The sequence below is a fragment of the Cherax quadricarinatus genome, chromosome 58, assembly GCF_038502225.1.
Source record: "Cherax quadricarinatus isolate ZL_2023a chromosome 58, ASM3850222v1, whole genome shotgun sequence".
NCBI classification, from domain to species: domain Eukaryota; kingdom Metazoa; phylum Arthropoda; class Malacostraca; order Decapoda; family Parastacidae; genus Cherax; species Cherax quadricarinatus.
This window is the reverse complement of record NC_091349.1, coordinates 14,028,278-14,055,248: the sequence shown is the minus strand read 5'-3', so window position 1 is coordinate 14,055,248 and position 26,971 is coordinate 14,028,278. Positions and strand designations below refer to the sequence as shown.

Here is a 26,971-nt window from a genome sequence, read left to right as displayed (position 1 = left end):
GCAATAAGGGTGAGAATTACAATAGAGATGAAGAAAAAGATCATTGATAAGTATGAAAGTGGAGTGCGTGTCTCCGAGCTGGCCAGGTTGTATAATAAACCCCAATCAACCATCGCTACTATTGGTGGTACAGCTGCTGCTGCTGCTGCACTGTCAGCTGCTGCTGCTGCTGCACTGTCAGCTGCTGCTGCTGCTGCACTGTCAGCTGCTGCTGCTGCTGTAGCATCGTCTGCTGCTGCTGTAACATCGTCTGTTGCTGCTGTAGCATCGTCTGTTGCTGCTGTACCACCGTCAGCTGCTGCTGCTGCTGTAGCATCGTCTGCTGCTGCTGTAGCATCGTCTGTTGCTGCTGTAGCATCGTCTGTTGCTGCTGTACCACCGTCAGCTGCTGCTGCTGCTGTAGCATCGTCTGCTGCTGCTGTAACATCATCTGTTGCTGCTGTAGCATCGTCTGCTGCTGCTGTAGCATCGTCTGTTGCTGCTGTACCACCGTCAGCTGCTGCTGCTGCTGTAGCATCGTCTGCTGCTGCTGTAGCACTGTCAGCTGCTGCTGCTGCTGCTGCTGTAGCACCGTTGTTGGTGTGGCTTATTGAGAATACCAAGAAACAATTAACCCCAGAGGATTTTCCACCCAGGATAACCCAAAAAAGTCAGTGTCATCGAAGACTGTCTAACTTATTTCCATTGGGGTCCTTAATCTTGTCTCCCAGGATGCAACCCACACAAGTCGACTAACACCCAGGTGAACAGGGAAAAATGCCTGGAACTAGTGCTCATATTGGTGAATTTAAAGCCAGCAAAGGTTGGTTTGAGAGATTTAAGAATCGTAGTGGCATACACAGTGTGATAAGGCCTGTTCTGGAAGAAAATACCAAACAGGACCTACAGTACTCAGGAGGAAAAGGCACTCCCAGGACACAGTGTCTCATCAGTCATTGCTGCATCTTCAATAAAGGTAAGTGTCATTTATTCTTCATTTAGTAGACTAGTACATGCACAATATATACTGTGCATGTACTACTCTACTATTGTGCATGTATCCTTCTCTTTGTGTGTAGGAAAATGTATATTTCATGTGGTAAAAAATTTTTTTTTTCATACTTTTGGGTGTCTTGCACGGATTAATTTTATTTCCATTATTTCTTATGGGGAAAATTCATTCACATACCGATTATTTCGCATAACAATTACCCCTCTTGCACGGATTAAAATCGTTATGCGGGGGTCCACTGTATTATTATTATTATTATTATTATTATTTTTATTTTATTTTATTATCACACTGGCCGATTCCCACCAAGGCAGAGTGGCCCGAAAAAGAAAAACTTTCACCATCATTCACTCCATCACTGTCTTGCCAGAAGGGTGCTTTACACTAGTTTTTAAACTGCAACATTAACACCCCTCCTTCAGAGTGCAGGCACTGTACTTCCCATCTCCAGGACTCAAGTCCGGCCTGCCGGTTTCCCTGAACCCCTTCATAAATGTTACTTTGCTCACACTCCAACAGCACGTCAAGTATTAAAAACCATTTGTCTCCATTCACTCCTATCAAACACGCTCACGCATGCCTGCTGGAAGTCCAAGCCCCTCGCACACAAAACCTCCTTTACCCCCTCCCTCCAACCTTTCCTAGGCCGACCCCTACCCCGCCTTCCTTCCACTACAGACTGATACACTCTTGAAGTCATTCTGTTTCGCTCCATTCTCTCTACATGTCCGAACCACCTCAACAACCCTTCCTCAGCCCTCTGGACAACAGTTTTGGTAATCCCGCACCTCCTCCTAACTTCCAAACTACGAATTCTCTGCATTATATTCACACCACACATTGCTCTCAGACATGACATCTCCACTGCCTCTAGCCTTCTCCTCACTGCAACATTCATCACCCATGCTTCACACCCATATAAGAGCGTTGGTAAAACTATACTCTCATACATTCCCCTCTTTGCCTCCAAGGACAAAGTTCTTTGTCTCCACAGACTCCTAAGTGCACCACTCACTCTTTTCCCCTCATCAATTCTATGAGGGGAAAAGAGTGAGTGGTGCACTTAGGAGTCTGTTATGCATTATTATTCTAGTCTAACCAGATAGGGAACTGAATACATTCACTTTGGTGCCCTCAAGTTGTTGGCAGTCATATTTCTTCTTACTCCACTAACCTGACAAACCTAACATATCTAATAGATGTTGAGCCAGTGATGATACTCTTCTAATCATTTGTTCTCTCCTGACTGTAATATATTAATGTGCCCTCTTCAAGGCAGGGTATATTACTGATCTGGAAAGCATAGAGAACTTTCACTCCCCATATGCATTCAGCCGAACATCTGAACAACTAGGAATGCTTGAAGTCTCTTCAACTAGAGTATATTCCTTGGAATGTAAATGAGAAAGGTACATCATAATTTACACCCAGAAAATCTTGGAAGAACTAGTCCCAAATCTGCACACTGAAGTCTCTCCATTGTTAATAGACTTGGCAGATGGTGCAAGTGTCTCCAGTAAAATGCATTGTGAAATTATAAGAAATTTGGGATGAATAGGGTATCTTCCAGCCATTTCCAGTGTTACCCATGATTCACTATGGGGACCTGTCTGGTCTTCGATTTATTCAGAGGCATAAATAGGTTGTAGGAGACCCAAAACATTGTGCTCAGGTAAAACAAAAAAAATGGGAATGTGGCATATTTCAGGTCATGAAAAATTGTGCTTACTAGTACATTGGGCGTGTAGTCCTCAGTACATACTTTGTACACAGTTAAAGGATTAAACTCCTTGGTCTCTTAGAAGTGTTTGGAGATGGTTATGCAGCTCAGCTACACAGTGGATTGCTGTGGAGGGTGGGTGTAATTAGCTGATGCCACTCATACTGTTCATTCATCATATGATCTCCACTTTTAAGTTTATCTATAACACCAAGACTTCATGCTTGTGCTTCTTGGCATGTCTAGCATCACTTTACTTGTCTCTTGTCATTTTTACTATGCAGAAAAGAGATGGATTGATGAAAAAATCAATTCACTAACATATGACTTGAGTATAGCATAAGGCATGTACACATGCAGAACTGACAGTGTGCAAGATTTGTTTACATTAAAATAGGCCTACCTTATAGAGACAGTGACCTTGCCCGTAGGTTGATTGTGAGATGGAGGACAAACATCCCGCAGCTTACCACATTTTTCCACTAATTTGCACCATCCTGAATGAACATCACAGCATGATCATCATGAAAAATTTCACAATTTTTCTACCATCTGATAGCAAAAAAAAGTGTTTAAAGATTGCTTCTTAACCAATGGTTTACTTAACTTTCTTATTATGATGCTATTGGTAATGACTCTAGCCATTGCACATGGTAATTATTTGATTATTATAAATTCATAACAATAAGACTGTAAATATTTAGAGCATTTTTTTTTTTTCCAGGTTATCCCGAACTGCTGTTTGCCAACCGCAGAGATATTCGCATAATAGAAGTTGGGAAAGAGAGGCCTTCACGGCAAATTATTAAGGTGTGTAATATGTGTTTTCGTTGTAATTCTTCTGGATCATTGTTTTCTGTGGTGATCTTTTGAGTGTGTGGATGATTAACTATAAAATGTTTCTCTGGTATATTTTTATGCAGCTATCATTACAATATTCTGACTAGTCATACCCTTGTGCAGAATGATGTTCAGTAATTAAATTTACTACATTGTTTTATTAAACAAATGTTTCAAAAAAAGCTTTCTTGTCAAATCAGAAGATTATTTAACATTAATGAAATGTTACCAAGAGTACTCCAAACTTTGATTACTAATCCACCCTGCTTCTGTAGGATGTCACTGATGCGGCATCTGTGGATTATTACTACAAGGGGCAGCTGGTTTGCTGGACTGACATTGACAATGAACTCATCAAGTGTGTACAGGTCAACAAGATTGGTGGGGGAACAAAAGGCCATAGAGAGGTAAGAACTAAAATAAAGATGTCATAAAAAGTTTATTCAAAAACTTTAATCTCAGCCTTTGTATTTAATTTCTTATGCTGTCTTTCTTTTAATTATTCAGTAGCAATACTTAGCTACTATATATTTCATACATAAACACACTTTTTGGTTGCATGTCCATCTTCTATTTGCTGGCTGTGTTTGGATGCCTTGCAATAAGTCTGTGGTTCTTTGAATAATCTTCCAGGTTTTATTTTGTGAATAATACTGTATTGTAAAATTTAAAAATACATAAACAGACAAATGATTAAGGTTTAACTACCCAAACTTCAACACTTCATAAAACTGTATTAGATTCCACAAATTTTAGTTTTATTTGATTCATAAAAATGCACTCCTTCATTCTATATATATTTTTTTTTTTTTCAAAATCTTGCCACAGGAGAAGGGGTTACTAGCCCCTTGCTCCTGGCATTATAGTCGCCTCTTACAACATGCATGGCTTATGGAGGAATAATTCTGTTCCACTTCCCCATGCAGATAAGAGGAAATAAAGAACAGGAACCTTCAAAACTAGGGACGCCAAGCCCATGATGATTTTCTTCAAATCGCTTGTGCTCTCTAGGCTGGAACGCTGCTGTACACTAACAGCCCCCTTCAAGGCTGGTGACATTGCAGACCTGGAGAGTGTACAAAGAACTTTCATGGCACACATAAGTACTATAAGGCACCTAAACTACTGGGAACGGTTGAAGGTCCTTGATCTGTATTCCTCGAATGCAGGAGAAAGAGATGCATGATAATGTACACATGGAAGGTCCTGGAGGGATTGGTACCAAACCTGCAAACAAAAATCACTCTCTATGAAAGCAAAAGACTTGGCAGGAGGTGCAACATTCCCCCGATGAAAAGCAGGGGCGCCACGAGTACACTGAGAGACAACACAATAAGTGTCCAGGGCCCAAGACTGTTCAGTTGCCTCCCAGCATACATAAGGGGGATTACCAATAGACCCCTGGCTGTCTTCAAGAAGGCACTGGACAGGCAACTAAAGTCAGTACCTAATCAACCGGGCTGTAGTTCGTACGTCAGCTTGCGTGCGGCCAGCAGTAACAGCCTGGTTGATCAGACCCTGATCCACCATGAGGCCTGGTCTCAGACCGGGCCGCGGGGGCATTGACTCCCGAAACCCTCTCCAGTAAACTCCAGGTAAACATATGAAGGATTTTTTCCCCGGGTATACTACAGTAAAGGGGTTAACCCTTTGTTTCGGTCGTATATATACGTCTTACGAGCCACCGTGTTTGACGTATATACGTATACTCAAAAATTCTAGCAGCTTCAAATCAAACAGGAGAAAGCTGGTAGGCCCACATTTGAGAGAATGGGTCTGTGTGGTCAGTGTGCACCATATAAAAAAATTCCTGCACCACGCAGTGCATAATGAGAAAAAAAAAACTCCAACCGTGTTTTTGGATTAAAAACGTCGACTTTGCGGTGTATTTTCGTATAGTATTTATGGTTGTATTCTCGTTTTCTTGGTCTCATTTGATAGAATGGAAAACGTATTATAGAAAAAGAGGTGATTTTGATTGGTTTTACTATGAAAAGAACCTTGAAATGGAGCTCACAGTAGGGGAAATGTTTGATTTTTGCCGATGTTCAAAAGTAAACAAATAATGTCATTGTCCAATAAATGTCCAACTAGCCATTCTAATATGCAGTCATGAATGGGTTGACATTATTTATACAATTATTACAATATTGCAGTAGTCTGCATAACAGTAAATCTTCTATTTTTTGTTTGAATAAAAATTCAAAATAGAAAGCAGGAGCAATATCAGAGGGGCCTGAAGACATGACTAATGAACAAAGAAAATATTATTTTAGAGCCAGGAATGTCTGCATTGTTCATTCTGGACCCTATTTTGAAATTGGCATATTTTTTAATTTGCATGAAATTGGCCAAATTGCAAATTTCTGACCACATTATTGGGTAGTTGAAATCGGTAAATGGGCAGTTTCTTGTACTCAGTTGATAGAACAACTGGAATTCTAAAGAAATAGCTATGAGTTTGGTTGACTGGAACAATGGAGTTAGCCGAAAATAGGGCTCAAAGTGGGGGAAATTGCCAATTCATAAATATCGCTGAGGTCACTAACTTTGCTGCGAGAGCTTAATTCCATAAGTTTTCCATCATTCTTTTGATGTCATTACCATTGGGAAAAGATTCTCCATCATTTCATAAGAAAATTTTTTTTTTCCAACACCAGGAGACACCTCAGGATTTGGGGTTGCGACAGTCAAGGGGTTAAAAAAAATTGGCAATGCAGAATGGGCTTTCAGTTTGGGAACTGCTAACAGTAAAAGGGTTCATGTTATGAATTCCTTGTATTGTAACATTAGTTAAGTTTTGGAATGTTGCATTTTGGTGTATATTCACAAATAACCAAGTTTTCTTCAACAGTATCACTTGGTTAATAATTTATCAATGTAGACTTAAGCCAAAATTTTATTTTTCCAAAGCAAATTGAGAAGAAGCATCTTGTAAACTTTCCATTAAATTTTGTATGTAATTTTGATGCTAAGAGTATATGTTGCTTACATATTATATTAATTTGGTTTCCAGGTGACAGTGATATCAAGGGGGATTATTTCACCTGATGGCTTAGCAGTCGACTGGTTGAGTGAGAAGTTGTACTGGACGGATTCTGACACCAATAAAATAGAGGTCGCTGGGTTGTATACCAAACACAGATGTGTTCTCTTTTGGCAGGACCTTGATCAGCCTAGAGCCATTGCTCTTGTTCCATCTGAAGGGTTAGTTCAAACCATTTGAAGGTACTGGAATAAGTTATATAGTAATAGTACTCTTCTCTGTTTCCAGTACAAGCATGTTATTTTTAAGTAGAGCTTTTTTTAGCAGATAAATTGTGAGGGGTGTGGACATTTTGAAGGTACTGGAATAAGTTATATAGTAATAGTACTCTTCTCTGTTTCCAGTACAAGCATGTTATTTTTAAGTAGAGCTTTTTTAGCAGATAAATTGTGAGGGGTGTGGACATTCAGCAGGCGTGTGGGAGAATGTTAGATATTGGTGAGTGGAGGCAAGTGGTTTTTATGACTTGACATGCTACTGGAGTGTGAACAAGGTAACATTTATTAAGGACTTGAGGGAAAGCAGTTAGCCAGACTTGAGTCCTGGAGGTGGGAAGTAGTGTCTGCACTTGGAAAAAGGAGTAAGGATAATGATGTTTGGAAAGGCAACTGATCTGTAATGTTGGTATGCCTCTGGAAAGATGGTGATGCAGTGAATGATGGTGAAAGTTTTTTTTCTTTGGGGGGGGGGGGGGGGTTCACCACCCTATTTTGGTGAGAGACAGCTGGTGTGTTATAAAAAAAAAGTTGCATTGAAAATGTTCTTAAAGTAATTGTTAAACATGTAAAGTAATTGGAGCACCTAAATCTACTCTACCATAAATCCGTGTTACTACAGTACATAGTGCAGTTGTTTGTAAATGGAATTGAAAAAATGCATCAAAACTTAAATAGCTTTTGAGAAGCCTGAATGGTACCATACATAAGCATGGAAGCCTCAGCTTGTGTGCAAAATGTGGGTACTATATGCCAAAGTTGGGCATGAGGGTTGTGTATAGCAGCACAGCTTATCATCCGCTTTGCGGTTGTGCATGTGCAATGGAAACTCCTCATTCTTTTATGAGTCATCCTTTTGTACAGTTAAGAGACAAGAAAATAAGAGCTTGTTCATTGACTAGTGCAGACTGTAATGACTAATATTAATAAAGCTGAAGACCAAAATGTTACTATATGTTTGGATGGGGGGGGGGGGTAAGGTCCCCCACTTAGTGCTCAGAAAATGTAGCTCTACTTTAAAACTGTGACAAGGAAGGAGAGCCTGCCTAACAATGCAGGTTTACTGATGGATGGTTTGTAAACTTAAAATGACATTAAGTTTGATGGTGAGTGTGTTAGCTGATTATGTTGCCGAGGGAAGATTCCGCTGCTGATACTATGTAAGTTATTTTTAATAACAGTTATAGTCTAATCCAAGTGTTTAACCTGTAGACGGGCCAAACATATATATACGTTTTTTCAACATTTGAAAGTATGTAAAAAAGTAGATTTTTTTTTTTACCTTTGAAAACGTGTTAAAAAAACTTAATCTACTTTTTTTGTTTTTTTGTTGTATTTGAAAATATGTGCAAAAAAACCATTGTGAAAGAGGAGTGAAATTCCAAGCGCTTTCGTGACTACTCACATTATTTATGTGATCTTATTACCTTGAAAATATGTAAAAAAAAAACGTAGATCTACTTTTGGAGCACTACATATGTGAACGTAGATCTGCTTGGACAGTTTAAGGGTTAATGCTGACGAGACTGGGAAGAATTGGTGTGAAGCAGAGTCTGGAACAGGTGAAAACTTATCAACGACTGTACAAAGTACTGCAGGGTAAAACGGACCAGGGATGCATTACAGAATACTTGAACCCTCCAGTGCAACTGTTAACACAAAAAACCACAGTGATCCACCCCAGCCCAGTAGGGCTATATCAACCCTTTCCACCCAGTTCCACATCAACAAGCAATAACTAGAATGTATGGTATGATAAACTTTGTTTTTCATAGCATTGTATAAGTTCGCTTATGTCATGCGTATACAGCTATTCTATACTCTGCTAGAATTTGTAACTACTTAACCCTTTGACTGTCGCGGCCGTATATATACGTCTTACGAGGTACCGTGTTTGACGTATATATACTCATAAATTCTAGCGGCTTCAAATCAAGCAGGAGAAAGCTGGTAGGCCCACATGTGAGAGAATGGGTCTGTGTGGTCAGTGTGCACCATATAAAAAAAATCCTGGAGCATGCAGTGCATAATGAGAAAAAAAAAACTCCGACCGTTTTTTTTTTTAAATTAAAATGCCGACTTTGTGGTCTATTTTCGTATAGTATTTATGGTTGTATTCTTGTTTTCTTGGTCTCATTTGATAGAATGGAAAACATATTATAGAAATAGAGGTGATTTTGATTGATTTTACAATAAAAAGAACCTAGAAATGGAGCTCAAAGTAGGGGAAATGTTTGATTTTTGCCAATGTTCAAAAGTAAACAAATGATGCCATTGTCCAATAAATGTCCAACTAGCCATTCTAATATGCAGTCATGAATGGGTTAATGTTATTTATACAATTATTACAGTAATAATAATAGTAATAATAGTAAGTCTTCTATTTTTTGTTTGAATAAAAATTCAAAATGGAAAGCAAGAGTAATATCAGAGGAGCCTGGAGACATGACTGATGAGCAAAGAAAATGTTATTTTAGAGCCAGGAATGTGTGCATTGTTCATTCTGGACCTTATTTTGAAATTGTCATATTTTTTAGTTTTCGTGAAATTGGCCAAATTGCAAATTTCTGACCACATTATTAGGTAGTTGAAATCGGTAAATGGGCAGTTTCTTGTACTCAATCGATAGAAAAAATGGAGTTCTAAAGAAATAGCTATGAGTTTGGGCGATTGGAACAATGGAATTAGCCGAAAATAGGGCTCAAAGTGGGCAAAATTGCCGATTTGTAAACAGCGCCGAGGTCGCTAACTTCACGAGAGCATAATTCCGTCAGTTTCCATCAAATTTCGTTTTTTTTTTGGTGTCATTACAATCGGGAAAAGATTCTCTATCATTTCATAAGAAAAAATAATTTTTTTTTTTTTAAATTTTGCGACACCAGGAGACACCTCAGGATTGGGGGTTGCGACAGTCAAAGGGTTAAATATTGCCTGTGGTACATATATTTTTTAAATGCTGCCTTAATTATGATAAATGCTAGTACCATGATTTAGTTTGGTAACATAGTGAAATACTGTAACAAAAATTTTATTCCGTACAATACTATATGCAGCTAGCCCTCGTGAAATACTGTAACAAAAATTTTATTCCGTACAATACTATATGCAGCTAGCCCTCCACTTTCATGAGTTCAACTTTTGCGAACTTTGAACATTCGCGAATCCCCAGCCTCCCAATCATACTCAATCATCTTCATCTGTCATCAGTAACTGCATGGCTAACTATCATCACCACCATCATCGTCATTGTCATCATCATCACAAGTTGTCAGAGTTCATCTGCCTAAACTTATGAGTGGTGAGTGTTTTGTTTGCTCATTATTTGTTATTAAAAAATAACATGTATATACAGTGGTACCTTGACTTACAAGTTTAATTCGTTCCATGACCGAGCTCATAACTCAATTTGCTTGTATATCAAATCAGTTTTCCTCATTGAAATTAATTGAAAAGCCATTAATCCATTCCAGCCCCCAAAAAACAACCCCAATTGTTTTGTTACGGTTTTTTAAATAAGTAAAATGTATTTATAAATAAATGATTTTTGCCTTTTTTGCCAGGTCCCAGCAATGTTTTAGAAATGCTGAAGTATATGTGAAACTCCTTGAAGCACTGTGTAAGACGAGTGTCGCTCCACTGGCAGTGGAGTGACATTTGATGATCGTGCACTGCCTTGGCTTTATTTTTCACTGTTACAAATAAACATGTCTGTCTGTTTGTTTATATCTATCTATCTGTCACTCTACTGCCAGTGGAGTGACACTTGATGATTGTGCACTGCCTTGGATTTATTTTTTACTGTTACAAATAAACATGTCTGTCTATCTGTTTGCTTCTGTCTATCTGTTTCTATCTGTCTATCTGTCTGTCTACTTCTGTCTCTGTTTATCACTGTCTCTGCTTATCTGTCTTTCTGTATTTCTGTCTTCCTGTCTCGACTTGTCTCTCTGTCTCGGAGAGAGCCGCTCATGAACCAGCAGGTATTACACACGATGCAGAGTCGGTCACGTCTGATTCCTGAACAAGTGAAAATGTGTATTACTTGCCAGTCATGCTTATTATGCCTTATATCTACAAGCATAGTATAGCACTTTGTCTGGATTTTTTGGGTTATCCTAAGTAATGTACACTATGTATAACTGTATTTATGTGTACCTGTGAGATAGAGACAGAGACAGACAGAGATAGACAGAGACAGACAGAAGGAGATAGAGGCTGCAAAAGCAAATCGGCCAGCCAGCCAGCCGGCCACCCAACCAGCCGGCCTGCCGAACATGTATTATATATGTTACAGAATGGTTTCTCGTTGCTTAGGGCATACGTTATAGAACATTCTGGCAGGATGTCACTACCAGTGGTATCAGAATTGAAAGGATGTTACACACTGGTTATTATCAAGGTTTTTGATATTTTCTCTCCTCTGAGAGTGGCGGCATATTTGAAGCTCGCTCATAACTCAGATTTTGGTTCGCAAATCAAAGCATAAAATCAACCGAGCGACGGCTCGTAACAGAAAACTCGTAAGTTGGGGCACTCGTAAATCAAGGTACCACTGTACAATATTTTACAATGTTTTCATGTGTTTTATGATTGTTCGTGATTCAATAGGCTAAGGAAGCAGTATTGTTAGGCTAGGTAAATATTATTATATTGCCCTACAATATATGGCAATATGGCAGATGTTGCAAATGTAGGGAATAGGAGGTAGGTTTTTGAAGGCTAGTGAGGCTCGGGTTAGAGTATGTAGGCAAGAGGAGGACTGTTTCCCAGTAAAAGTAGGCCTTAGACAGGGATGTGTGATGTTATAGATGGAGTAGTAAGAGAAGTGAATGCTTGGGTGTTGGTAAGATGTGTGGGGTTAAAATTTAAAAAGTCTAACACAAAGTGGGAGCTGTCACAGTTGCTCTTTGTTGATGACACTGTGCTTTTGGGAGATTCTGAGGAGAAGTTGCAGAGGTTAGTTGATGAGTTTGGCAGGGTATGTAAAAGAAGGAAGTTAAAAGTGAATATAAGAAAGATTAAGGTGGTGGTGATAAAAAAATTAGGCAATGGAAGATTGGATATCAGATTGGAGGGAAAGAGTATGGAGGAGGTGAATGTGTTCAGATATTTGGGAGTGGACGTGTCAGCAGATGGGTCTATGAAGGATGAAGTGAATCATGGAATTGACGAGGGGAAAAAGGCGAGTTGTGCACTGAGGAATCTGTGGAGACAGAGAACTTTATCCATGAAAGCAAAGAGGGGAATGTTTTTTTTTTTTTTTTTTCAACAAGTCGGCCGTCTCCCACCGAGGCAGGGTGACCCAAAAAAGAAAGAAAATCCCCAAAAAGAAAATACTTTCATCATCATTCAACACTTTCACCACACTCACACATTATCACTGTTTTTGCAGAGGTGCTCAGAACACAACAGTTTAGAAGCATATACACAACATATCCTTCCAAACTGCCAATATCCCAAACCCCTCCTTTAAAGTGCAGGCATTGTACTTCCCATTTCCAGGACTCAAGTCCGACTATAAGAAAATAACCGGTTTCCCTGAATCCCTTCACTAAATATTACCCTGCTCACACTCCAACAGATCGTCAGGTCCCAAGTATCATTCGTCTCCATTCACTCCTATCTAACACGCTCATGCACGCTTGCTGGAAGTCCAAGCCTCTCGCCCACAAAACCTCCTTTACCCCCTCTTTCCAACCCTTTCGAGGACGAATGTATGAGAGTATAATTATACCAGTGCTCTTGTATGGGTGTGAGGCATGGGTTGTGAATGTTGCAACAAGGAGAAGGCTGGAGGCAGTGGAGATGTCATGTCTGAGGGCAATGTGTGGTGTGAATATAGTGCAGAGAATCTGTAGTTTGGAGATTAGGAGGTGTGGGATTACCAAAGCTATTATCCAGAGGGCTGAGGAGAGGTTATTGAGATGGTTTGGACATATTGAGAGGATGGAATGAAATAGAATGACTTTGAGAGTATGCAAAAATAGAATGACTTTGAGAGTATGCAAATCTGTAGTGGAGGGAAGGCAGGGAAGGGGTTGGCCTAGGAAAGGATGGAGGGAGGGGGTAAAGGAGGTTTTGTGTGCGAGCGGCTTGGACTTCCAGCAAGCATGCATGAGTGTTAGGAGCGAATGGAGACAAATGGTTTTTAGGACTTGATGTACTGTTGGAGTGTAAGCAAGGTAACATTTATGAAGGGATGAAGGGAAACCGGCAGGCTGGACTTGAGTCCTGGAGATGGAAAGTACAATATCTGCACTCTGACGGAGGTATGTTAATGTTGCAGTTGTATAACAGTAGTGTAGGCATACCTCTGGCAAGACAGCGAAAGGCCGATGTGTTAATAATAATAATATACAATACAGTGGAATCTTGACTTAGGAGTTTAATCTGTTCTGTGACCTAGCTCGTAACTCAATTTACTCGTATATCAAATCAGTTTTCCTCATTTAAATTAATTGAAAAGCCATTAATCTGTTCCTGCACTCTGGAGACAAGACAAAATACAGTGGACCCCCGGCTTACGATATTATTTCATTCCAGAAGTATGTTCAGGTGCCATTACTGAACGAATTTGGTCCCATAAGGAATATTGTGAATTAGATTAGTACATTTCAGACCCCCAAACATACACGTACAAACGCACTTATATAAATACACTTAGATAATTGGTTGCATTGGGAGCTGATCGTAAAGTGGGGGTCCACTGTACTTGAATATGATGCTAATATCAACTGTATGGCTTATTTATCTATCACAATTCATCTAATATGGCATAATAAACAATATAATTAACATAAACATGATATGTACTCTAGAATGAATAAATAAGTCATAATGTGATGATAGAGGCAGCAGTGGAAACGTCCGCCGTTTCCTGTCCAACTTTCACGGTAGTATCTTCCCATGCTCTTATTGTAAGAGAAAATGGAGTACTGTATTTGTGAGGCTAACTGCAGAAATATTGTACGTATATAAAAACATAATACTACAGTGGACCCCCGGTTAACGATATTTTTTCACTCCAGAAGTATGTTCAGGTGCCAGTACTGACCGAATTTGTTCCCATAAGAAATATTGTGAAGTAGATTAGTCCATTTCAGACCCCCAAACATACACGTACAAACACACTTACATAAATACATAATTGGTCGCATTCGGAGGTAATCGTTATGCGGGGGTCCACTGTATATCATAATACACTACAGAATGTAAAGAAATATTAAACTGTTTATATAAAGTGTATATAGTTATAGGTGGTTTAGAAAGACACGTAAGCAAACACTATAACATATTTATTAGAAAACGTTTCGGTCCTGGGACCTTGATAACTCCTAACATACAGAGGTAGAAAGACATTATATATATAGGCGGAGAGTGAGATGTGACGCACGTGACCTGAGGAATGTCATAAGAACATAAGAATGGAGGAACACTGTAGAAGGCCTACTGGCCCATGCGAGGCAGGTCCTTATCAAAACAACCTCTGCCTATGATGAGGATGGGTAGACGATGAAATCATGTGACTCCTGTGTTGTTGGGTTGGTGCTGCTTAAGTATCATGTATGCCAATGTTTTTGAAATTTTGTAGTTTCCAGTGTTGCGTTCTATAGTGTCGGTGACGGCGATTAGTGAGGCTTCTAGGCACCGTCGGTGTCTGAGGTCTGGTTCGGTGAGAACGAGTTGTGCCTCATTCCAGTTCATCAAATGCCCCGTGGAGTCTCTGTGGAGGACACAGGCGTACCTTACATCGTCTCTGTTAGAGGCATTTCGATGCTCATTCAGGCGGACTGCAAGATCTCTGCCTGTCTCGCCTACATATTTCTTGGGACAGAACCCACAGGGGATAGTGTAGACGCCTGCTGTAGAAGTTAGAGGTGTGGGGCTGCGTTTCGTAGTGAGGTCTTTGATAGAGGATGTGTTTTTGGTGGAAACGTTGATGTTACTCATAGCAAGTGCCCGGCGATATCATGACGATATCATCGTTGTTGGCCAAGTTCCTGAGTGCTTGGATGTATCTTCTGGGAATGACCGGTCTTGAAGGCTCAGTAGCTGCAGCAGTGATAATTCCTTGGACAAAGCCCTTTTGAAACTCGGAGTCTCCAAAAGGTTGGTTCTTGGTTACCATATCCACCAGATTATGTTTCTTGTTGATGCCAGTAGTAAACTTGAGCCCTAGGCTGAGGGCTTCTGTCTCGGTGACGGTTAGCTACTGAGCCTTCAAGACCGGTCATTCCCAGAAGATACATCCAAGCACTCAGGAACTTGGCCAACAACGATGATATCGTCATTACAACCGCTGACAAAGGAGGTGGTGTGGTGTTACTCAACACTGTCGACTACAACAATAAAGTCTTAAATCTTCTCAACGATGCCAACACATACCAGCCTGTATCGGAATCAGTGCTACTTCAAAGTACCCAGACTTTTCTTCAAAAGGCTCGTAGCATCTTACGAAAATCAGAACAAGGCAAAAAACTACTTAAACTTTTACCAGGTCATCCGAAACCAGCACGCCTGTATGGCCTTCCTAAGACGCACAAACATGGCATCCCACTATGGCCTATCACTTCGGGCATAGGGAGTGCACCACACAGACTAGCCGGCCACCTTGCCAAATACCTTTCAGCGCTTCTGGGCACTATCAGTCAAGCCCACCTCAAACACTCAGGTGACCTTCTCTCCCGAATTTCCAACCTGAATGTCAAAAACAAAAGCATGGCTTCCTTCGATGTCACAGCCCTCTTTACCAACGTTCCTACTGACGCTGCAATCAACATTCTGAGACAGAGGCTCACTGAAAACCACGACCTCCCTTTACCTCTTCTAGATTTCATCAATCTAGTGGAACTGTGTGTTAATTTCAACTTCTTCAAGTATCAGGACAACTGTTACAAACAATGCTTTGGGATGGCAATGGGCAGCCCGCTCAGTGCTGTGCTTGCCAACCTCTTCATGGAAAACTTGGAGACAGAGAAATTCAGCACCCTCATTCCCAACACCGTTACCTGGCTAAGATACGTTGATGATATATTGGTTTTCTATCCGAGACGTCTCAATATCCAGGCCCTTCTCAACAAGATCAATGCAGTTGAACCATCAATAAAGTTTACACTTGAACTCGAAAATGATGGCAAACTTCCTTTCCTCGACGTTCTACTGTGCAGATCTCCCGATAGTGACAAACTTCTCTTCAAAGTGTATAGAAAACAAGGACGATCTTATACACTTTTATTCACACCAAGACACCCACACTAAGAGAGGAGTCCTCATTGGCTTCTTCTTGAGAGCTCTTCGCATCTCCAGCCCTTGTTTTCTAGAAGAAGAATGCACTTACATAACACAAGCCTTTACACGTCTTCAGTTCCCATCTTTCTTCATCCGAGATTGCAGACTCAAGGCACAAGCTATCCTCAACAAACCGCCCATGGAATAGCCCCCTAAACAGTTCATAGTACTCCCATGTGGCGATGTTTCCACGAATACTCGCCGGGCACTTGCTATGAGTAACATCAACGTTTCCACCAAAAACACATCCTCTATCAAAGACCTCACTACGAAACGCAGCCCCACACCTCTAACTTCTACAGCAGGCGTCTACACTATCCCCTGTGGGTTCTGTCCCAAGAAATATGTAGGCGAGACAGGCAGAGATCTTGCAGTCCGCCTGAATGAGCATCGAAATGCCTCTAACAGAGACGATGTAAGGTACGCCTGTGTCCTCCACAGAGACTCCACGGGGCATTTGATGAACTGGAACGAGGCACAACTCGTTCTCACCGAACCAGACCTCAGACGCCGACGGTGCCTAGAAGCCTCACTAATCGCCGTCACCGACACTATAGAACGCAACACTGGAAACTACAAAATTTCAAAAACATTGGCATACATGATACTTAAGCAGCACCAACCCAACAACACAGGAGTCACATGAATTCATCGTCTACCCATCCTCATCATAGGCAGAGGTTGTTTTGATAAGGACCTGCCTCGCATGGGCCAGTAGGCCTTCTACAGTGTTCCTCCATTCTTATGTTCTTATGACATTCCTCAGGTCACGTGCGTCACATCTCACTCTCCGCCTATATATATACAGTGGACCCCCGGTTAACGATATTTTTTCACTCCAGAAGTATGTTCAGGTGCCAGTACTGACCGAATTTGTTCCCATAAGAAATATTGTGAAGTAGATTAGTCTATTTCAGACCCCGAAACATACACGTACAAATGCACTTACATAAATACACTTACATAATTGGTCACATTTGGAGGTAATCGTTATGCGGGGGTCCACTGTAATGTCTTTCTACCTCTGTATGTTAGAAGTGATCAAGGTCCCAGGACCGAAACGTTTTCTAATAAATATGTTATAGTGTTTGCTTACGTGTCTTTCTAAACCAACTTGTCGGTATTTATTACCAAGGTTTATACCATAGTTATAGGTAATACATATTTTAAGAAAAGAAGGATAATTAAGTATACAAGATATGATGTAGGGCGAAATGACAGTAGCTTGTTGGATTATGTATTGGTAGATAAAAGACTTAAGTACACTTAAGGATGTACATGTTTATAGAGGGGCCACAGATATGTCAGATCACTTTTTAGTTGTAGCTACACTGAGAGTAAAAGGTAGATGGGATACAAGGAGAATAGAAGCATCAGGGAAGAGAGAGGTGAAGGTTTATAAACTAAAAGAGGAGGCAGTTAGGGTAAGATATAATCAGCTATTGGAGGATAGATGGGCTAATGAGCGCATAGGTAATAGGGTAGGCTTAAAAATGTGTTAGAGTGTTCAGCAGAAGTTTGTGGTTACAGGAAAGTGGGTGTGGGAGGGAAGAGGAGTGATTGGTGGAATGATGATGTAAAGAGAGTAGTAAGGGAGAAAAAGTTGGCATATTAGAAGTTTTTACAAAGTAGAAGTGATGCAAGGAGGGAAGAGTATATGGAGAAAAAGAGAGGTTAAGAGAGTGGTGAAGCAATGTAAAAAGAGAGCAAATGAGAGAGTGGGTGAGATGTTATCAACAAATTTTGTTGAAAATAAGAAAAAGTTTTGGAGTGAGATTAACAAGTTAAGGAAGTCTAGAGAACAAATGGATTTGTCAGTTAAAAATAGGAGAGGAGAGTTATTAAATGGAGAGTTAGAGGTATTGAGAAGATGGAGGGAATATTTTGAGGAATTGTTAAATGTTGATGAAGATAGGGAAGCTGTGATTTCATGTATAGGGCAAGGAGGAATAACATCTTGTAGGAGTGAGGAAGAGCCAGTTGTGAGTGTGGGGGAAGTTTGTGAGGCAATAGGTAAAATGAAAGGGGGTAAGGCAGCCGGGATTGATGAGATAAAGATAGAAATGTTAAAAGCAGGTGGGGATATAGTTTTGGAGTGGTTGGTGCTATTGTTTAATAAATGTATGGAAGAGGGTAAGGTACCTAGGGATTGGCAGAGAGCATGCATAGTTCCTTTGTACAAAGGCAAAGGGGACAAAAGAGAGTGTAAAAATTATATGGGGGATAAGTCTGTTGAGTATACCTTCTAAAGTGTATGGTAGAGTTATTATTGAAAGAATTAAAAGTAAGATGGAGAATAGGATAGGGGATGAACAAGGAAACGTAGGGGGTGTGTGGACCAGGTGTTTACAGTGAAACATATAACTGAACAGTATTTAGATAAGGCTAAAGAGGTTTTTGTGGCATTTATGGATTTGGAAAAGGCGTATGACAGGGTGGATAGGGGGGCAATGTGGCAGATGTTGCAGATGTATGGTGTAGGAGGTAGGTTACTGAAAGCAGTGAAGATTTTTTACGAGGATAGTGAGGCTCAAGCTAGAGTATGTAGGAAAGAGGGAGATTATTTCCCAGTAAAAGTAGGCCTTAGACAAGGATGTGTGATGTCACCGTGGTTGTTTAATATATTTATTGATGGGGTTGTAAGAGAAGTAAATGCGAGGGTTTTGGCAAGAGGCGTGGAGTTAAAAGATAGAATCTAACACAAAGTGGGAGTTGTCACAGTTGCTCTTTGCTGATGACACTGTGCACTTGGGAGATTCTGAAGAGAAGTTGCAGAGGTTGGTGGATGAATTTGGTATGGTATGTAAAAGAAGAAAATTAAAAGTGCATACAGGAAAGAGTAAGGTTATGAGGATAACAAAAAGATTAGGTGATGCAAGATTGGATATCAGATTGGAGGGAGAGAGTATGGAGGAGGTGAATGTATTCAGATATTTGGGAGTGGACGTGTCAGTGGATGGGTCTATGAAAGATGAGGTGAATCATAGAATTGATGAGGGGAAAAGGGTGAGTGGTGCACTTAGGAGTCTGTGGAGACAAAGAACTTTGTCCTTTGAGGCAAAGAGGGGATTGTATGAGAGTATAGTTTTACCAACACTCTTATATAGGTGTGAAGCATAGGTGATGAATGTTGCAGCGAGGAGAAGGCTGGAGGCAGTGGAGATGTCATGTCTGAGGGCAATGTGTGGTGTGAATATAACGCAGAGAATTCGTAGTTTGGAAGTGAGGAGGAGGTGCGGGATTGCCAAAACTGTTGTCCAGAGGGCTGAGGAAGGGTTGTTGAGGTGGTTCGGACATGTAGAGAGAATGGAGCGAAACAGAATGACTTCAAGAGTGTATCAGTCTGTAGTGGAAGGAAGGCGGGGTAGGGGTCGGCCTAGGAAAGGTTGGAGGGAGGGGGTAAAGGAGGTTTTGTGTGCGAGGGGCTTGGACTTCCAGCGGGCCTGCGTGAGCGTGTTTGATAGAAGTGAATGGAGACAAATGGTTTTTAATACCTGATGTGCTGTTGGAGTGTGAGCAAAGTAACATTTATGAAGGGATTCAGGGAAACTGGCAGGCCGGGCTTGAGTCCTGGAGATGGGAAGTACAGTGCCTGCACTCTGAAGGAGGGGTGTAAATGTTGCAGTTTAAAAACTGTAGTGTAAAGCACCCTTCTGGCAAGACAGTGATGGAGTGAATGATGGTGAAAGTTTTTCTTTTTCGGGCCACCCTGCCTTGATGGGAATCGGCCAGTGTGCTAATAAAAAAAAAATAAAATGTATATGTGATGTGAGTGTGGGGGAGGTGCGTGAGGCATTACGTAGAATGAAAAGGGGTAAAGCAGCAGGAACTGACGGGATCATGACAGAAATGTTAAAAGCAGGGGGGATATAGTGTTGGAGTGGTTAGTATTTTTGTTTAATAAATGTGTGAAAGAGGGGAAGGTACCTAGGGATTGGCAGAGAGCATGTATTTTTTTTTTATTAGCACACTGGCCGATTCCCACCAAGGCAGGGTGGCCCGAAAAAGAAAAACTTTCACCATCATTCACTCCATCACTGTCTTGCCAGAAGGGTGCTTTACACTACAGTTTTTAAACTGCAACATAACACCCCTCCTTCAGAGTGCAGGCACTGTACTTCCCATCTCCAGGACTCAAGCCCGGCCTGCCAGTTTCCCTGAATCCCTTCATAAATGTTTATATAAAGGGAAGGGGAACAAAAGAGATTGTAAAAATTGTAGAGGAATAAGTTTACTGAGTATAGCAGGAAAAGTGTACGGTAGGGCTATAATTGAAAGAATTAGAGGTAAGACAGAATGTAGGATTGCAGATGAGCATGGAGGTTTTAGAGTGGGTAGGGAATGTGTAGATAAAGTGTTTACATTGAAGCATGTATGTGAACAGTATTTAGATAAAGGTAGGGAAATTTTTATTGCATTTATGGATTTAGAAAAGGCATATGATAGAGTGGATAGGGGAACAGTGTGGCAGATGTTGCAAGTATATGGAATAGGTGGCAAGTTACTAAATGCTGTAAAGAGTTTTTATGAGGATAATGAGGCTCAGGTTAGGGTGTGTAGAAGAGAGAGATATTACTTCCCGGTAAAAGTAGGTCTTAGAAAGGGATGTGTAATGTCACCATGGTTATTTAACATATTTATAGATGGGGTTGTAAAAGAAGTAAATGCTAGAGTGTTCGGGAGAGGGGTGGGATTAAATTATGTTGAATCAAATACAAAATGGGAATTGAGTTACTTTTTGCTGATGATACTGTGCTTATGGGAGATCCTAAAGAAAAGTTGCAAAGGTTAGTGGACGAGTTTGGGAAGGTGTGTAAAGGTAGAAAGTTGAAAGTGAATATAGGTAAGAGTAAGGTGATGAGGGTATCAAATGATTTAGATACAGAAAAATTGGGTATCACATTGGAGAGAGGGAATATGGAAGAAGTGAATGTTTTCAAATATTTTGAGAGTTGACTTGTCAGTGGATGGGTTTATGAAGGATGAAGTTAACCATAGAATCAATGAAGGAAAAAAGGTGATTGGTATGTTGAGGTATATGTGGAGACAAAAAACGTTATCTGTGGAGGCAAAGAAGGGAATGTACGAAAGTATAGTGGTACCAACTCTCTTATATGAGTGTGAAGCTTGGGTTGTAAATGCTGCAGCAAGGAGGTGGTTGGAGGCAATGGAGATGTCCTGTCTAAGGGCAGTGTGTGGTGTAAATATGCAGAAAATTTGGAGTGTGGAAATTAGAAGGTGTGGAGTTAATAAAAGCATAAGTCATAGGGCTAAAGAGGGGCTGTTGAGGTGGGTTTGGTCATTTAGAGAGAATGGATCAAAGCACAGTGACTTGGAGAATGTATAAATCTGTAAGGGAAGGAAGGCGGGGTAGGAGTCATCCTTGAAAAGATTGGTGGGAGGGGGTAAAGGAGGTTTTGTGGGTGAGGGACTTGGACTTCCAGCAAGCTTGCGTGAGTGTGTTAGATAGGAGTGAATGGAGACGAATGGTTTTTGGGACCTGATGAGCTGTTGGAGTGTGAGCAGGGTAATATCTTATGAAGGGATTCAGGGAAACCAGTTAGCCAGACTTGAGTCCTGGAAATGGGAGGTACAGTGCCTGTACTTTAAAGGAGGGGTTTGGGATATTGGCAGTTTGGAGGGACTTCTAAACTGTCGTATCTGAGCGCCTCTGTAAAGACAGTGATTATGTATGAGTAAGGTGAAAGTGTCGAATGATGATGATGAAAGTATTTTCTTTTTGGGGATTTTCTTTCTTTTTAGGTCACCCTGCATCAGTGGGAAATGACTGATGTGTTGAAGAAACAATATATGCACATCAAAACAATTGCGAACGCTACAGTACAGTATTATTATACAGTGGTCCCCCGCTTTTCGAAGTTCCCGGCAATCGTAAAATTCGCCAATCATAGGGGTATTTTCGTATAAACATGGACTCGCTTTTCATACGTTGACTCGCGAGTCGTAGTTCGTCCGGGACGCGTACCCACGGCGTGAGCCGGGGCGGCAGCCAGTCTGGCATTGTTTACCAGTGAGCGAAGGTCCCCTCACGTGCTCCAGCGAAATATTTCATAATATTCCATTTATTTTAATGCTTGCAAGTACTAAATAAGCTACTATGGCTCCAAAGAAAGCTCCTAGTGCCAAGCCTGTGGTAAAGAAGGTGAGAAATATGATTGAATTTAAGAAAACCATCATTGAACAATATGAAAGTGGTACAAGTGTGGCCGAACTGTCCAGGATGTATAAGAAACCCTACACAACCTTATGTTCCATAGTGGCCAAGAAAAAGGAAATAAAGGATGCTGTTGTTGCGAAGGGAGTAACTATGCTGACAAAAATGAGATCACCAGTACTGGAAGAGGTTGAGAAGTTATTATTGGTGTGGATAAATGAGAAACAATTAGCAGGAGATACTCTTATAACTTCGATTATTTGTGAAAAGGCTAGGCAGTTGCATGAAGATTTGGTAAAGAAATTGCCTGCAAATAGTGGTGAAGTGAGTGAATTTAAGGCCAGCAAAGGCTGGTTTGAGAGATTTAAGAACCGTACTGGCATACGAGTGGTAAGGCATGGTGAGGCTGCCAGTTTGGACCACAAGGCGGCTGAAAAATATGTGCATGAGTTCCAGGAGTACATAGAGGCTGAAGGACTGAAACCTGAACAAGTGTTCAATTGTGACGAAACAGGCCTCTTTTGGAAGAAAATGCCAAAGAGGACCTTCATTACACAAGAGGAAAAGGCAATGCCAGGACACAAGCCTATGAAAGACAGGCTGACACTAATGATCTGTGCTAATGCTAGTGGGGATTTCAAAGTGAAGCCATTACTAGTGTACCATTCTGAAAATCCCAGAGTGTTCAGGAAAAATAATGTTATGAAGAGTAAATTGTGTGTTTTGGAAATCTAATAGTAAGGCATGGGTCACGAGGGAAATTTTCGTCGAGTGGTTCAATGAAGTGTTTGGCCCTAGTGTGAAGGAGTATCTCCTGGAAAAGAAATTGGATCTCAAGTGCCTGCTAATAATGGACAATGCACCTGCTCATCCTCCAAACTTGGATGACCTAATTTTCGAGGAGTTTGGGTTCATCACAGTAAAGTTCTTGCCCCCGAATACCACTCCTCTCCTCCAGCCCATGGACCAGCAGGTTATTGCAAACTTTAAAAAACTCTACAGAAAAGCAATGTTTCACAGGTGCTTGACTGTGACCACAGACACTCACTTGACCCTAAGGGAATTTTGGAGAGAACACTTCAGCATCCTCCACTGCATAACCCTTATAGGTATGGCTTGGGAGGGAGTGACTACCAAGACTTTGAACTTTGCCTGGGGAAAATTGTGGCCAGATTGTGTTGACAAGAGGGATTTTGAAGGATTTGGGACTGACCCTAATGAGCCTATGTCTGTTGTAAAATCAATTGTGGCACTGGGGAGTTCCATGGGGTTGGATGTGAGTTTGGAGGATGTGGAAGAATTGGTGGAAGACCACAATGAAGAGCTCAACACTGAGGAGCTGCAAGAGCTTCAGCAGGAAGAGCAACACTTTGCAGCTCAGAATCTTGCTGCAGAGGAGGAGGAAGAGAGATGGAAGAAGGTGCCTTCTTCAGAAATTAAAGAGATTTTTACTATGTGGGGTAAGATGGAAAGCTTTATGGAGAAACATAACCCTAACAAGGTTGTTGCAAGCCATATTGGCAACATGTACAGTGACAAAGTCTTGGGCCATTTTAGGGAAGTGTTAAAGAGATGCCAGAAACAGAGCTCTCTCCACAGTTATTTTGTGAGACAGGACTCCAGTGACTCTCAAGGTGGTCCTAGTGGCATTAAGAAACAGAGAAGAGAAGCAACCCCAGAAAAGCAGATGGTACCTGAGGTGTTGATGGAAGAGGATTCCCCTTCCAAACTATAAACAATCCACTCTCTCTCCTCCTCCAGTCTCCCATACACTAAGAAGAATCTCAAATAAAGGTAAGTGTTATGCTGTTAATGTTTCATTCATCATTTCCCATTGTATTGTTTATGTACTACATGTATATTTCATGTTAAAATTTTTTTTGTTTTAATACTTCTGGGTGTCAGGAACGGATTAATTGTATTTACATTATTTCTTATGGGGAAAATTGATTCGTAAATCGTAAATTTCGTTTATAGTAACGGCTCCAGGAACGGATTAATTACGAAAAACGAGGGACCACTGTATTTCCCTTCATCATATTTGTGCACCAAACATTCGCTGATTTTCAAGATTCACGAGGTTCTTGATCCCCTAACCTTTGCGAATGTGGAGGGCCTCCTGTAGTACCATATATTCAGAACCACCATATTTTAGTTTTTTTTATGTCAATAATGTTTATAATATACTGTAAGAAAGGAAACTGATAAGTCTCATTGCAATGAAATTGACTTGGATTCATCGCAACCCTTCATCTTAACAGCAACAAAGTGGTGATGAATTGCCTGAGTATTTTTTTTTTACTTGATAATTTTTTCACATTTTTTTTGGGTGGTTTGCACTCATAAAATGGGAATAGGGGTATTACTCTTGGCATACTCATTTAATTTTTAAAAAGCTTGCCTTATGGCTAGTAATGTATGGTAATTCGGCCAGTTTTAGGGCAGGAAATAAACTAATTATTCATTGCCAGCATGAAAGGGATTCTTCTTAAAACAGATGAGACCAATAAATTAGAATATTGATTTTATATTAGGTCAGTATTGTAATTTTTTGTTTTCATATTCAGTAATATAGTAGTCTGATAGATCCTCCTACCCTGGGAGGTGCTACTGTTTTGTCACATGAGTGTGGAATGGAAGTTTTTTAACAGGTTTGCACTCTGGCAAGATTATTGGTCTTTTTCTTTCTGTCTAATGAACATTAGAGATGGTAGATAATCTTAACCCTTTGACTGTCGAAGGGCCCAATCCTGAAGTTGCTCCTGGTGTCGCAAAATATTCGAAAAAAAAAAATTATTTTTTCTTATGAAATGATAGAGAATCTTTTCCCGATTGTAAAGACACCAAAAAAACGAAATTTGATGGAAAACTGACGGAATTACGCTCTCGCGAAGTTAGCGACTTCGGCGATATTTAAAAATCGGCAATTTCGCCCACTTTGAGCCCTATTTTCGGCTAATTCCGTTATTCCAGTCAACCAAACTCATAACTATTTCTTCAGAACTCTATTTTTTCTATCGATTGAGCACAAGAAACTGCCCATTTACCGATTTCAACTACCCAATAACATGGTCAGAAATTTGCAATTTGGCCAATTTCACGAAAATTAAAAAATACGACAATTTCAAAATAAGGTCCAGAATGAACAATGCAGACATTCCTGGCTCTAAAATAAGATTTTCTTTGTTCATCAGTCATGTCTCCAGGTCCCTGTGATATTACTCTTGCTTTTTATTTTGAAATTTTATTCAAACAAAAAATAGAAGATTTACTGTTATGCAGACTACTGCAATACTGTAATAATTGTAAAAATTACATCAACCCATTCATGACTGCGTATTAGAATGGCTATTTGGACATTTATTGGAAAATGACATCATTTGTTTACTTTTGAACATCGGCAAAAATCAAACATTTCCTGTACTTTGTGCTCCATTTCCAGGTTCTTTTTATAGTAAAATTAATCAAAATCACCTCCATTTCTATAATATAGTTTCCATTCTATCAAATGAGACCATGAAAACGAGAATACAACCACAAATACTATACGAAAATAGACCACAAAGTCGGCATTTTAATTAAAAAAAACGGTCGGAGTTTTTTTTTTCTCATTATGCACTGCGTGCTCCAGGATTTTTTTTATGTGGTGCACACTGACCACACAGACCCATTCTCTCACATGTGGGCCTACTAGCTTTCTCCTGCCTGATTTGAAGCCGCTAGAATTTATGAGTATATATACGTCAAACATGGTACCTCACAAACGTATATATACGGCCGCGACAGTCAAAGGGTTAAACTATTACTGGTAACATCCCACACGCCTTTAATTTGATTCAGGACCCCTACCAGTTCACTCAAGACACTCTTACTTATTCCCCAACTCGTGCAACATTTTCCCACATTTCGTAAGGCACATAATGCTTGATAACAGAAATTTGTGTGAAAAGAGGGGAAAGGCATTGAAACAATTGCTTCTATAATTGATTCATACCTTTTTTTTAGTGAGATATGCCAGGATAATTAGCAGAAGTTGTCAGGAGCCAGGCACACCAAAAATAGTTTCTAATATGCCAATAATTTTGAACAAACACCCAAAAATAGGCACTACGTCTTATTTATATTTTTGTATTTTAAGATTTTCAAAAGTGAGCAGTTTCTGGATTTTGCAGGTTAATGTTTTGGACAGACTGGGGAGAAAATCCCAAGATTGAAAGAGCTGGGATGAATGGAGATTCCTCAACAAGATCAGTCATTATTAAAGATGAAATTTTCTGGCCTAATGGACTCACTGTGGACTATGACCAGCGAGTCGTGTACTGGGCTGATGCAAAATTGAATTACATTGCATCAGTAGATTTTGATGGGAAGAGGAGAACAAAGGTAATGTTTTTATACACTAGTCATATCTTATACATTTTGAGCTTTATATGTCCTAATTATTATACTGTATGTAACATGGCTTGGAGCTCAAAAAGTTATCAGAAGCAGCTATATTTGTCAAAACCTAGCTACTTCTGATAACTTTTTAAGGAGTACACACAACGCAGTGACTACTGCATCATGTGTACTCAAGGGAGGTTCCTTGATGCTGGTGAGGGGCTCTTGATCTAGGGAATTTGATCTGTGCTCCAGTTCCCTGAATTGAGTCTGAATACCTTCCATCCCTCCCCCCGACATGCGCTGTATAATCCTG

The 26,971-nt window shown here is 40.3% G+C and overlaps 1 protein-coding gene across 1 annotated transcript in view; it reads left to right on the top strand.

The window, feature by feature from the left end:
* The window catches only part of arr (low-density lipoprotein receptor-related protein 6), a 172,474-nt gene that overhangs the window by 15,708 nt on the left and 129,795 nt on the right, over window positions 1-26,971 (top strand). Inside the window, exons 2-5 of the mRNA XM_053790208.2 lie at window positions 3,436-3,521; window positions 3,827-3,958; window positions 6,568-6,758; window positions 26,448-26,658. Of these exons, the coding sequence (XP_053646183.1) occupies window positions 3,436-3,521; window positions 3,827-3,958; window positions 6,568-6,758; window positions 26,448-26,658 (620 nt within the window). The remainder of the gene's footprint in view (window positions 1-3,435; window positions 3,522-3,826; window positions 3,959-6,567; window positions 6,759-26,447; window positions 26,659-26,971) is intronic.